The sequence below is a fragment of the Bufo gargarizans genome, chromosome 3, assembly GCF_014858855.1.
Source record: "Bufo gargarizans isolate SCDJY-AF-19 chromosome 3, ASM1485885v1, whole genome shotgun sequence".
NCBI classification, from domain to species: Eukaryota; Metazoa; Chordata; class Amphibia; order Anura; family Bufonidae; genus Bufo; species Bufo gargarizans.
This window is the reverse complement of record NC_058082.1, coordinates 152,752,905-152,767,210: the sequence shown is the minus strand read 5'-3', so window position 1 is coordinate 152,767,210 and position 14,306 is coordinate 152,752,905. Positions and strand designations below refer to the sequence as shown.

The 14,306-nt window shown below is 45.7% G+C and overlaps 1 protein-coding gene across 1 annotated transcript; it reads left to right on the top strand.

The window, feature by feature from the left end:
- Window positions 1–82: 82 nt before the first annotated feature.
- MZT1 (mitotic spindle organizing protein 1) lies at window positions 83–9,314 on the top strand. Its single transcript, XM_044286288.1, has 3 exons — window positions 83–236; window positions 2,821–2,966; window positions 9,100–9,314. The coding sequence occupies exons 1-3, from the start codon at window positions 188–190 to the stop codon at window positions 9,121–9,123; spliced, it is 219 nt and encodes a 72-aa protein (XP_044142223.1). The 5' UTR covers window positions 83–187; the 3' UTR covers window positions 9,124–9,314.
- The last annotated feature ends 4,992 nt before the right edge of the window (window positions 9,315–14,306 follow it).

Sequence of the window (14,306 nt, the reverse complement as noted above, 5' to 3'; positions counted from 1 at the left end):
GCCATAGGAACTCTATAGCTGAGCACGGTTCCTCCTCCCTGGGAGGTTCTCTGAGAGAATGTCTGCCGTCGTGCCTTAGCCCCGCCCCCTGTGGGCGGTCCCTTAATTGAAGCTCGCTCGCATTCTCCAGGCAGACCCCAACGTCTGTACGTGAGTCACGGCTCTGAGCGCACATCCGGCTGCTACCATGGCGTGCGCTCCTGTCAGTGTCAGCGCTATGAGGGAGACCATGGATGGTGAGTGGATCTTTATTATTAGGTGGGATCCATATTCGGCCTCTAATGTACTCAGCGGACGACGATTTAAAGGGATGGTCCTTTTTTATTAGTATTCCTCCTCTGAAGCTGATCAGCTGCTGCTGGGATCACATGTAGGCTGCAGGGAACCTGGCAGCAGCAACCCTATGTCTTTTCACCTTCTGACAGGGATGCTGTCCAGGTGAGCCGCAGCAGCAGAGAGAAGATCCCGATGATGGACTCTGGTGGCTTGGTGCTATGTCCTGGGCATTGTGATCTGGTGGCTTAGGAGAGGTTACCCAGACAGAACACCGGATCAGGGATCGACTCCAGCTGTTGTGAAACTACAATTCCCAGTGTGTTCCATGTCAGTTGTGATAAGAGCAGAGCATGCTGGGAGTTGTAGTTGCACAGCTGCAGGAGGTTACCTACGCCTGGCATAGAACGTCCAACAACTGGCTGAAGACGGTCTCCTCCAGCTGGTGGGAGCGGAGTCTGTAGTCAGATTGTGGGCCTTATTATCATGCGTACCGCCTCTCCAGACATTACAGAACGCTTCTGTCAGAAAGCTGTACTACACCCTTGAAAATACAAAATCTCGCCCTATAGTAGTCAGCACAGAGAGCTAAAACTGCTATATAGATGAGTAACCCACTATCAGTTTACTACTACTGCTGTGATGGAAGATGTTATCCTCTAGTATAATAGTAGACGTAGAATGAGAGTGACAGTATGACAGCTTTAGTAAAGTCCAGTCAAAACCTGAAATGTGAGTGTACATGACGCATGTAAAGTCAAGCTACCTGGTGCTATCTGGTCCTCTGTAGACTACTGTGCAGGATGGCTGCCTTCATCTCGGACTTCTGGGTGCAGAGGGTTGTAGTAAAGCCTAAGGCCTCTTTCACACGAGCGTGGCGGATTGGGCCTGGAAGCGTTCAGTGAAACTCGCACCATTTTGCAAGCAAATTCAGTCAGTTTTGTCTGCGATCGCGTTCAGTTTTTTTCCTCGCAGGTGCAATGTTTTTTTTTTTTCCAGTTTCTCCTATAAACGATCAGTCAAAAACGCATTGCACCCGGACTGCATCCGGATTACGATGTGTTTTTCACTGAAGCCCCATTCACTTCTGTGGAGCCAGGGCTGCGTGAAAAACGCTGAATATAGAACATGCTGCGTTTTTCACGCAATGCAGAACTGATGCTTGAAAAAATGTACACAGACCCACTGAAATGAATGGGTCAGGATTCATGTCACGCATCGCACCCTCGCGTAAAATTTGCTCATGTGACAGAGGCCTAAGACGTGCACCCCCCTGCACTGCCATCAGACGGGCCAGCAGTGGACGTCTGTCTGAAGAATAGGCCATTTCTGATTATGTCCCGGAGAACCAGCTTTTATGTTGCTGACCCTTCTTCAGGATCAGCCATCAGTATCAGAATGGTGGGGTACCCCACACCCTCATGTATCAGCTGTTAATCAGGATTGGCGCTGGAACTACAGCCCCCACCATTGTGTGTAGTGAGTTGAGCTTCCTACTGCCACGCTGGATCTAATGACATGAACGGGACCAGTGCTAAAATAATAAGCCCCAGCAACTACCACCATGGACGGGGCTGTAGTTCCAGCATCTTTCCTACTGTACAGCTGATCGGCTGGGGTGCCGGGTGTTTAGGACGGGTCATCAATATAAACTAAAAGGAAGGACCCTTTAAATGTTGATGACCTATCCTCGGGAAAGGTCATCAGTATTTAAAGGGAACCTGTCACTGGGATTTTGTGTATAGAGCTGAGGACATGGGTTACTAGATGGCCGCTAGCACATCCGCAATACCCAGTCCCCATAGCTCTGTGTGCTTTTATTGTGTAAAAAATAAATAAATAATGATTTCATACATATGCAAATAAACCTGAGATGAGTCCTGTCCCTGACTCATCTCACATACAGGACTCCTCTCAGGTTAATTTGCATATGTATCAAATCTTTTTTTTTTTTTTGACAAAATAAAAGCACACAGAGCTATAGGGACTGGGTATTGCGGATGTGCTAGCGGCGAGCTAGCAGCCCATGTCCTCAGCTCTATACCCAAAATCCTGGTGACAGGTTCCCTTTAATGGTTGGGGGTCTGTCTGCCGGCACTGCCGCCAATCAGCTGTTGAAAGAGGCCATGGCGCTCAGCCTGTGACATTGCGTCCATGGCCCACAATGCCTTTCTGCAGCTCAGTCCCATTCAAATAAATGGGATTGCGGTGAATGCAGTGTACAGGACTGAGCCTTGTATACTGAAGAGAGGCCTCGGGGCACATCCGGGTGCCACAGCCCTTTCAAACAGCTGATCGGTGGTGGTGCCTGCAGTATGACCCCCGCCTGTATATGTACATGATGTGTGCTTCCTTGTAATCCAGATTGTGCAGATCCCCAATCACACTATATGCTGCCACCCTTGGGGTGGTGGGGACAGTGACAGCTGAGCTGAATTCTTCAGAGCAAATCCCCACGCACAAATACATTGTGAACTTATTTCTGTGCTGCATGAACAGTAATACGTCTTTATCTATAATCTGATCTCGTGTGGACTTTTCGGACAGTTCTCATGGAAATTTCAAGGCTGCTGAACACTGGATTGGATATGGAGACCCTATCGATTTGTGTAAGGCTGTGTGAGCAAGGGATCAACCCAGAGGCCTTGTCGTCCGTTATCAAAGAGCTGCGCAGAGCGGCCGAGGGGTTAAAGGTGAGTGACTTGTTATCTAGAGCTTACTAGTAGCATCATTTATGGTCTAAATATTTTAACACAGTAAGTGATGCGAAAAATGTAATAAAATCTTGAACTCCGCGCCTCCTCAAGGCACCATACAGGCTGCTATATCATCTCATTATACATGATCGAGGAGGTTAAAATGGGCTTAGTCCTTGTTCTGGGAAGGCTTTTGCACCATGGTCATGGGAGATCATGTCCATTCTTGTCAGAGGGCATTAATGAGGTTACAAACTGGCATTGGAGGACAATTTTCCATATCGCCACCATGACGGCCACAAGGAGATTGACCTCTGTAGGGGCAGGAACAGAGAAAGGTTCAAAGGCGCCTTCCCCCTGCCAGCATACACCAATTTTTCCTGTCCCTACAGAGGGCAGGGCAGAGAAAGGTCTCCCTGTGGGTCAGGGAGATGAAGAAAGAAGTTGGCGTTTGTTGGTGTGGATCTCCCGGTGAGGAGAGGGGTGCTATGGCACTTATCTTGAAGCGCAGGACACGCAGTGCTTCCCTGCTCGCTGGTGGTCTGATACCAACGCTGGGCAGGGAAGAGACGGGAGGGCTCACTCTGGTTGATCCAGGGTAGCGTCCTCCTTTTTGCCCTGGTGGCTTAAGCTGGAGAGAGCGCCCGGTGCATTTGCGCATTGGATGACGTCACTTCCTGGGCGTCCAGGAAGTGATGTAGGAGGCGGGCGACGCGCGGTGGTTCTCAGTGTTTCAAATGCCAGCCGGCAAAAACGAGGAGCTGCGTGTGACTGATCTGAGGTCTGGTGTTCAGAGATGTCAGGCCCGGAACCACAATTGCCCAGAGAGCTTGATGCTACTACTCAGCCTCCTGTAAGTTCCCTGTGGGGATTGTTCTTTTTATATGGCACTCATTTGGGGTTGGGGTTCACCCTTCATATTATTTAGGGTCCCCTCTGATTATTGCACACAGCTGTGGTACACCTATTTCACAATACGTATGTCCATTCATCTAAGGAGGCCCAGAACAAACAAAAAAAAAAAAACGGCAAAATGCATTTCATGTTTTAAAAGATTACCAGACGGATAACCCAAAAAGATCTGCAAAGAATGTATTTCTAATATACTCTGGGAGGAACGTGTGTCTCTAAGGGACGAGGTTCGCTCCATTATCAGGTCAAGGCTTCACTATCCCAGATGTCGAAATCTGACCAAGGGACCCTTACCTCCAAAGAGGCAAAAAATAATGAAACCCTCCTCTTCTGATTCTGAGTGCATGGGTGATGATGCTTCCTCTTCAAGGCAGCGGGAGGAGGAAGACCCTCTTTCGGAAGGAGAGATCCCCGAGGGCAGTAAAAAATTATATTTAGTCTCTGAGGAAATGTCAGATCCCCTAAAAGCTGTAAGAGCCACCATGGGGGTGGAGGACGTTCAAAAACCTCACTCTATTAAGGAGGAGATGTTTGGGGGTCTAAGGACCAAAAGAGCCAGAGTGTTCCCAATTAATGAAAACATTAGAGATATGATCTTAGAGGAATGGTAAGACCATGAGACGAGACTAGGGGTATCCAGAGAATATAAGAACAGTCTATTGTTTGATCCGGCAGAGTCTAAACTATTTGACGAGATCCCTAAGATAGACGTACAAGTGGCCAATGTTAATTAAAAAAAAAAAAAAACTCATTGGCCTTTGAAGACACATCACAATTGAGAGACCCCATGGAGAGGAAAGCAGATAGCTTATTACGTAGATCTTGGGAAGCCTCTGTTTAATCTCAAGTCTAACATCGCTGCGACCTCAGTAGCACCTCTGGCTGAACAAACTACAATCCCATTTGAGGAATAAGACTCAGAGAGGAGGAGATAAATTCTATTCCCCTACTAAAATCTGCAACGGCCTTTTTGGCGGATGCTTCTGCGGAGTCGATTAGATTTGCAGCCAAGGATGAAGGTCTTTCTAATGCGGCACGTCATGCCCTTTGGATGGAATCCTGGTTCGGGGACAAAACTTCAAAAATGAAATTGTTCTATCCCTTTATCAGGTGAATACGTCTTCAGGCCAGTCTTAGACAAGATCCTCCTGATAAAAAGAGGGGATTTCCTGAGGATAGAACTTATGGGAGGAAAGTGCCCTTTGGTTTCTTTTAGGGACAAGAGAGATCCTACAGAGGGAAAGGAAAGTCAGGCCGCTGGAGTTACCCCAAAGGAGGTAAAGGGAAAGGGCTTCTCCTTAATTCCCAGAGTAAACCCAGCGATGGGCAATGATGCCAGAGTGGGGGGGGGGGGGGGGGAGACTGAAGAATTTTCTATCTGCCTTTTCTATCTAATATAACCTCAAATCACTGGGCTCAGGAAGTAGTCAGAGCGGGCTACAAGATATAATTTTCTTCAGTACCCCCAAGGAGGTTTTTTATATCAAATCTGCGGTCGAGGAAAGCTCAGAGCGGAATTTGGCAGAGTATCAAAGACCTCATAGGGCTAGGTGTCGTAATTCAGGTCACAGTCTCAGAACAGGGCTGGGAGTTTTCCTGGTAAAAAATAAGGAAGGATCATTCCGTATGATTATAAATCTGAGATTCTTCAACCAGTACATTACTTACAGGAAATTCGGGATAAAATCCCTGGGATCCCTAATTCCCCAAATAAAAAAGAACGGATGGATGTGTACTGTGGACTTAAAAGATGCTTACTATCGCATTCCGATACACCACAACTCTCAAAAATTTCTAAGATTTGCCATAAAAGACCAGCAGGGCAACACTTGCCATTTTCAATTTACGGCTCTTCCATTTGGGATTTCCTCGGCTCCCAGAATATTTACTAATTTGGCAGTAGAAATGGTCGCATTCTTGAGACAGAAGGAGCTGAATCTGATCCCCTATCTAGACGATTTCTTACTAGTAGGAGATACGGTAGATCAATCACTAACAGATCTAGACACCTTTTTATTTACTCTAAAGGAAATGGGCTGGATCGTCAATCCTCAGAAAGCCTGTCTACATCCATCAACCACAATATGGTTCTTGGGATTCATCCTGGACTCGCAGTCACAGAACACCTTCCTGCCCTCAGGCAAGGTCCAGGCTTTGGGGGGGAAAATCTGCTCTGTGAGAGAGGCTATGCTGTTTGCTGGGAACATTGACAGCCTGTATCCCATCAGTAATGTGGAGCCAGCTGCATTCCCGTCCCATGCAGTCCTGGATTCTGGACATCTGGGACAAACAACAAAGGTCGCTAGACCACAAAGTTCACATTCCAGGCAACGTAAAGACCTCCTTAAAGGGACACTGACAGGCCCAATAAGCATATTTAGATAGAGAGATATATACACACACACACACAGGTCTTCTAATGTGTATTAAAAACATATAAGTATAACCCCTGTCCACCTTATAAATACAGTAAACTGATGTTTTATAACCTGATGTAATAGGTCTTCTTTCTGCCCAAGGGGCGGCGTTTCAGCTTCACCTCTGCCCAGCCAGCCGCGCCCCAACTGCCCTTTTGAAGCGCCGCCCAGCTCATCAATAGTCACTTCGCTGGGCGGCTTCTCCTGTCCCCGACGTTCCGAGATCCCATAGCTTTCTACTGGGCATCCGCTTCTGCTTGACATCAGGATCCGCAGGCTGAAGGGCCGGAGATTTAACCTGCCGGCGGCCGTGCCCCTGCCCTGCAGCCGGTCATGCTCCTCCTGGATCTCCCCCTTGATCTGTTCGGGCGGCCGATTCAGCAGGTCCTTGGCTTCCTGCAGCGCCCTCTCATTTTCCTCTTGGATCCGGGCGGGGGCGAGGCGACCTCCGTCCTCTTCATCCTGCAGCCCAGGATCAAAGTGGGTGTGCTGCGGAGGAGGTTGCTGGAAGAACACTCCACACTGACATGCAGCAGACTGCCGACCGGCATAGCAGCTGGACGCGCGCACAAATTTTCCCTTAGCGTAGTGCAGCGCTTCACTCTCGCTCCATGGTCACATGACACAAACAAATCCTTGATGCAAAAAATTTGCATCGAGGATTTTTTTATTTTATTTTTTGTGTCGATTTACTTGATTCAATCGAGTAATCGTTTCAGCCCTACACACCATGCCCCTTAAGTTTTTAGGCGGTTTCTACTGGGTGCTGAAATGCCATAAATGTGGACATACACTGGTGTTTGGGTACACTGCAGAGTTCAGAAGACCACATTTTCTGAGAATATTGGGTTTGTCTTTCTCTGGATGTTCCTGTGTGAGGGCTTATTTTTTACAGGACGAGTTGTCATTACCATTGGTCCTATTTTGGGGTGCATACAACTTTTTGATCACTTTTTTATTTTGCTTTTTGCAAAGTAGGACTTACATTTTTTGAAAAAGAAATTGTTATTGGATTGCCATCTTCTGATCTGAAAGCTATCAATTTTATTAAAAAAAAATTCTGGCGATTGTATTTTTGAACATCTCATCACAGATGCTGCCATACCTAATGTATTTTTTTTTATATTTTAATATTTTATTTTTTATTTATTTGTAACTGTAAGGCTACATTCACACGACCGCAAATTGCGAATCCCAAAAAAACGGATGACGTCCGTATAGCATCCGTTTTTTTTGTTTGTTTTTTTTTTAATTTTTTGCGTATCCATTGTAATAATACCCATCCTTGTCCGCAAACAGGACAAGAATTGAACATATTTATGTATTTTTTTTTTTAATTTTAAATTTTTCAGGGCTACGGAACGGATATTCGGATGCCGATAGCGCACAGTGTGCTGTCTGTATTTTATGCGGACCCTTTGAAATGAATGGGTCTGCATCCTCTCCGCAAAAAAAAACAAGCCCTCGTACAGCTCTGTAAACCGAAATATAAAATGGCTGTCATAAAACGGCGCCGCAAAGAAAAGTTAGATTTTTGCAAAGGTTTTTCAAAGTGGTAAAACAAAAGAAACCTATACCTAAGTTTTTGGTATCTCTGGATTTGCATTGAGCCGCAGAATAAGGACGTCGTATAATTTTTGGCCCTTGGTGGATGGACTTTTTTTTTATTTTTATGCATCTTTCCTAAAAAAAAGTTAAAACTATTGGAACGTGGGGAGGAAAAAGGGTAGGGGCTGTGGCCACTGCGCCACCAATGAAGATACCTCTCTCATTAATTCATATACAGGAGGCGGGAGCTGGCTGCAGAATCACATAGCCGGCTCCCGACCTCTATGAGTGGTAGCTGCGATCCGCGGCACCTGAGGGGTTAACTACCGAGGATCGCAGCTATTGCTCATAGAGGTCGGGAGCCGGCTATGTGATTCTGCAGCCAGCTCCCGCCTCCTGTATATGAATTAATGAGCGATTTCTCTTCATTGGTGGCGCAGTGCACCCAAGCCCCCCAGTATTAATCATTGGTGGCGCAGTGCACCCAAGCCCCCCAGTATTAATCATTGGTGGCAGCGGCCACAGGATCCCCTCTCCCCTGCTCCTCCGATCGGAGCCCCAGCTGTGTAATTCTGGGGCTCCGATCGGTTACCATGGCAGCCAGGACGCTACTGAAGCCCTGGCTGCCATGGTAAGGTCCATGCTGCTGTGTGCACAAAGCACAGGGCAGCAGGGGCAGTGTGAGCTCCTATTCACCCTGGTAGAGATCTATCGGGGTGAAAATTACAAGGGTTCTAGTCCCTAAGGGGGTTAAAAGTTAGTTAGTAAAAAAAAAAAAAAAAACAACAACAAAATATTAAGTATAAATGGAAAAAGATTTACAAAAAAAAAAATACACGTTAACAATAAACATACATTTTCAGCAGATTTGTGTAGGATATTTTATTTTTTAAATGAAAATTCCTAGAATATCGGTATAAAATCGACCATCGGCCTGAAAGTTCACAAATTATCAGTATCTGCCCTAAAAAAATCTATATCGGTCGATCCCTACTTTGCAGTGAACGACGCCCCGCGATCGCATTGCGGGGAGCTGAGAGAGGGAGACTCCTGCCACTGATCGAGCAAGCACAGCTTCTGTGCTCCCTCGATCACCATGCCGTAATTTTATGCTGCTAGTCCATAACTCCATTCTAGCTCCCTTCTAGTATGTATGGCACTGGTCCAGAGGGGGTTAAATATAATTGTATATGGCTTGTTGTTATTTGTCACTCCTATGATGTTAAAATTACTGATCACTCTTTATTTTTCAGGCAGCAGAAAATGCTCCAAGTTAACCACGTGAGGAAATAAAACATTTCTTGGATGCACTTCACTGTACAAGAAGAATTTACTCCTGTGTATGTTCTACTGTGTTCAGATTTGTAACTTAAGCGTATTTGATGTTTCTGCCTTTTCCTGTTTACACTCGTATGTTATTGTTATATTATAAGCCTGGTGTAATAAATGTGCTTTTTATACACGGACATTCAGATGTAATATTTCTATTCCATACACCACAACGGCCACAAGTGAGAGATGACCCATGACCTCTGTAGGGGCAGAAATACAGAGTTTAAAACACTCCTATTTCCTGTCCCTACGGGGTCAGTATACAGAGAGGCCTCCTGGTGGGGAGGCGCTATAGAGTCCCTTACGTCTGACGTGCAGGGGATGGCGGAGCTGTGCGCATCACACCTGGAACCAGTGCGCTTGGTGATGATGTCAGACGCCAGGAGGATTCGAATGGAGGCGGGGAGCAAACTCTTGCGGCTCAGAAGCAGGTTCTCCGCTCCCATGTTGGCATCTGAAGCTCGTGCATCATGTCAGGAGGTCCCTGACCCCCTCTCCGGCTGCACCCTCCATGAGTTCCCCAGTGGGGAGTGAGAAACTTATACCTCTATTTTTCTATTTGGTATTCAGGTCTCATATCTGATATTGGGTTGCTCTTTTCTGTTCCATAGGGAGCAAAAGAAGCTAAAGTTAAACCCAAGTCTCTAAAATGCGCTACCTGTGCCAAGAGGCTCCCTGATAATTACAAAAGAAGTTATGTAAAGTCTGCATCTCTGATGTTTTAAAGGGCTTCTGTCACCCCCAAAACTCTTTTTTCATTTTTGGGCATATTAAAATCCTTATTGGTGGTAGCCGCCGCATCCTCCTTTCAAAAAAACGCCCCCTCCTCCTGTTGATTGACAGGGCCAGCGAGCGCTCTCCTCCTCCGGCTGGACCTGTCTGCAATTCAAATCCCGCGCCTGCACCTCATTTTGACGCAGGCGCTCTGAGAGAAGGATGCTCGCTTCCTCAGCGCGCCTGCGCCGATGACGTCTTCTCTTTCAGGTTTAGAGGTGACATCATCGGCGCAGGCGCACTGAGGGAGTGCTGAGGAAGCGAGCGTCCTTCTCTCAGAGCGCCTGCGCCGAATGAAGACACGTAAGGCGCAGACGCGGGATTTTAATTGCAGACAGGGCCAGCAGGAGGAGGTGGTGTTTTTTTTAAAGGAGGATGTGGCGGCTACCAGCAAGTAGACGCCCTACTTTCTGGTAGTGAAGTCATTTGCATATTTTAAAAGATCGAAACCAAGCCACAGAACAAGGTAAGAACCCTATATAGGGAATAGTCGTCCAATAAGGATTTTAATATGCCCAAAAATGAAAAATGAGTTTTGGGGGGTGACAGAAGCCCTTTAAAGGAGGAGCAACCATCTTTTCTGAAGTAAAATCCTTGGTTCAGGAGGAAATCAAAGCTTCCTTAGCCTCCCTCAAACCCCTAGTCTCTCCATTCCGCCACCTAAGAAACCTAGATTATCCGTTCCATCCTCTTCTGATCCAGAGGACTTTGATGAGACAGCCTCCACCTCTAGACCGGGTATTGAGGAAGACCTTATCTCGGAGGGTAAAATTGTTGAAGATGAGAAAAAATATATATTTTTCTCTGAGGAAATGGAGGAATTACTTAGGGCCATTACATCTACTATGGGTATTAAAGATGTCCCTAAGCCCCATACAGTCCAAGACTAAATGTTTGGGAGATTGCGTTCCAAGAGATCTAAGGTATTTCACATTAATAAAAACGTTAAGGATATGATTCTGGACGAGTGGATTGAAACGGAAAAGAGACTAGGGGTGTCCAGGGAATTCAGAAATAGGCTACAGTTTGATCCTGTGGAATGTAAGATCTTTAAGACGGCCTTGCTGTTTATAGATTCATCGCAATTATACGATCCGATGGAACATAAAGCGGACTCTCTCTTTTAAGGAAGGCTTGGGAAGCTTCCATGTTTGGAAGCCACATTCGTCGCCAGGGCAATGTATTCCTGGTTGATTGAATTGGATGAATATTTGAAAAGCAAAACCCTAGGGAGAATATTATTAATTCAATTCCATTATTAAAATCTGTTACAGCTTTTTTGGCAGATGCCTCAGCCGAATCGGTACGTTTTGCCTCCAAAGATGCAGCTCTCTCAAACGCTGCCAGAAGAGCTTTGTGGATGAAAGCCTGGTTAGGGGACAAAGCCTCTAAAGCTAAATTATGTTCCATTGTCTTTTCGGGAGAATTTGTGTTTGGCCCCGTGTTTAGATAGAATATTGGAAAAAGCCGCAGATAAAAAGAAGGGGTTCCCTGAAGAGAGAGAGTCTAGAAAGAGATCCTTTTAGCCCTATTATTCCCAGTCTAGGAATGGGAAAGGTAAAACGGGTGGTTGGAGCTATACAAAAGAGGGCAAAGGAAGAGGATTCCTCCTTAATCCCCAGAATAAGCAGAGTAACAAACAATGACGCCAGAGTGGGAGGAAGGATGGAGAATTTTCAACCTCACTACGTCATATCACAGGGGTACAAAATATAATTTTCTTCAACCCCTCCAAAGAAATTTCTGATCACGGCCCGCAACCCGAGTGTTCAATCAAAAATCTGGCAGGGTGTATTTGATCTAGTCAGTTCAGGAGTCATTGTAACAGTCCCAGAGAAAGGAAAAATGCTTCTATTCAAGACTCTTTTTGGTCAAAAAGCCCGACTGTTTTTTCTGTACTATAATAAATTCAAAACCCTTAAACAGATCAATTATGTACAGAAGGTTCAAGATGGAGTCAGTCCCTTCTTACAGTTCCCTTGGTTCCAAAAGGTGTCTTTATGACGTCTATAGACCTAAAAGACGCCTACTATGATATACTGATTCACCAGAGTTCTCAAAAATATCTAAGGTTCGCATTAGGAGAGCCAGAAGGTACCCTTCAACATTTTCAATATCTGGCCTTCCTTTCGGCATATCATTGGCCCCAAGGATTTTCACCAAACTGGTAGTAGAGATGATGGCCTTCTTACGTGTAAAAGGAGCAAACTTTGTTCCTTATTTGGACGATTTTCTTGTGCTTGGTGACTCTGGAGCTGGTTGATAAATCTATAAAAATCTGTTCTCACCCCGTCTACAAGAGTAAAATTCCTGGGCGTTATGTTAGATTCCGTATCCCAAGAAGCCTCTCTCCCTTAGGACAAAGTAAAGTCCCTCAAAGGGAAAATAGCAGAGTTCCAGAGACTTCACAGATGCTCAATTCGGAACGCGATGAATATTTTGGGTCTCCTAACCTCTTGCATAACTTCAGTACCGTAGAGTCAAGCCCACAGCTTGGATCCTAAGGAATTGGGACAGGAGACAATCCTCTAGCTAAATTAATCAGTATTCCACTGTCAGTAAAAATAGACCTAAATTGGTGGAGAGACGAAGAGAATCTTCTTCAAGGTGTAAGCTGGGCAAAAATTCCAGAAACTCGCATTGTGACCGATGCCAGTGCTTCAGGTTGGGGAGCAAAAATAGGATCCCATTTATTCCAGGGTGACTGGTCGAAAGTCCTAAAGTACAGATCCTCAAACTATAGAGAACTGGCTCTTACAAAAGCTCAGTGTCTTCTAAAAAAACACACATCTGAAAACATTTTCGGACAACATGACAATGGTGGTATACTTAAAACGGGCGGCACAAAATCCAACCCACTGGGAGCCGTATCGGAAAGAATATTCTCTTTGGCCTAAGAAATGTTCTTTCCTTAACTTCTGTTCATTTGAAAAGGTCAGAAAATTGAGAAGCGGACTCTTAAGTCGACGAACATTGGATCCAGGAGAATGGACATTAAATCTGGCGGTGTTTTAGGAAATTACATCCAGTTAGGGTCTACCGCAAATTGACCTCTTTGCCTCCAGAGAAAATGCTCAGGTCCGTCAATTTTGTTCCCTAAATCCCAGGGAGGCTTTTTCCATAAAATCGAGGACCTTGTGTACATGTCCCCCCCCCCCCCCTTTTTCATTGATTCCTCGAGTAATACAAAATATCCAGAGGGATCCAGCAACAGTAATCTTGATTGATGATGCAGACCCTTCCATAGGGAATATCTTTCAGGGGCCAATAATCCATCTGAACCTGCAGATATTCAAGCTATCTGTCTGGATCCCGATGGCGAGGTCCTCAAAAGACAGGGTCTTTCGGACAAAATAATACTCAAAGTAGTAGGAAAAAGGTTACATCGGCTATTTACCTAAAAATCAGGAAAAAGTTCTGCAGCTGGCTAGGAGAGGATTACCCAGATACCTCTTCTCCGGCTATAAATACAATTTTAATTTTTATGCAGAATGGACTGGGTCTGGGGTTGAGGCCTAGCACTCTTGAAGGGTTTGTCCAAGTTATATTTATTGAGGACCTATCCTCAGGATAGGTCATCTATATCAGATCATCAGGGGTCCGACACCCGTCACCCCCGCCGATCAGCTGTTTGAAGAGGAGGCGCGCACCTTGCCAGCGCTGCCTCCTCTTCATTGTTTACCTTCTAGCCGTTGCATTGGCAGCGGTGAGCAGGTGTAATTACACCCAAGCTGTCCTATTCATTTCAATGGTACGGATCGCTGTATATGAGCGATCCGTACCATTGAAATGAATGGGACGGCTTGGGTGTAATTACACCTGCTCACCGCTGCAGATGGAACGACTAGAAGGTAAACAGTGAACAGGAGGCAGCGCTGGCACGGCGCGTGCCTTCTCTTCAAACAGCTGATCGGCGGGGGTGCCAAGTGTCGGACCCCAGCCGATCTAATATTGATGACCTATCCTCAGGATAGTTCATCAATAAATATAACTTGGACAACCCCTTTTAAGGTTCAGATATCAGCCTTAAGTACAATCTAGGATACAAGTCTTGCTGAGCACAGATGGATATAAAGATTCATTAGAGCAGCGAAAAATTAAGACCGACCCTAAGTTCTAGGATTCCTCAGTGGGATCTTAACACATTGTTAAAAGGTTTATCTAGAGTCCCATTCTTTCCTTTCTCTGAAATAGCAGTTAAGCATCTATCCTTCAAAACAGCCTTCCTGATTGCCATCACGTCAGGTAGACGTTTAGGTTAAATTCAGGCCCTCTCCTGCACAAAACCATATCTTGGGATATATGAGGATCGTATAGTGTTGAGGTTAGATCCGGGTGTTCTTTTTAAAGTCGT

Bases quoted from the DNA above. Each gene is read 5' to 3' on its own strand.
- MZT1 (XM_044286288.1), top strand. From the start codon at position 188: ATGGCGTGCGCTCCTGTCAGTGTCAGCGCTATGAGGGAGACCATGGAT. The intron at 237-2,820 runs GTGAGTGGATCT...CTTTTCGGACAG, and splicing joins TATGAGGGAGACCATGGATG to TTCTCATGGAAATTTCAAGG. The intron at 2,967-9,099 runs GTGAGTGACTTG...TTTATTTTTCAG, and splicing joins GAGCGGCCGAGGGGTTAAAG to GCAGCAGAAAATGCTCCAAG.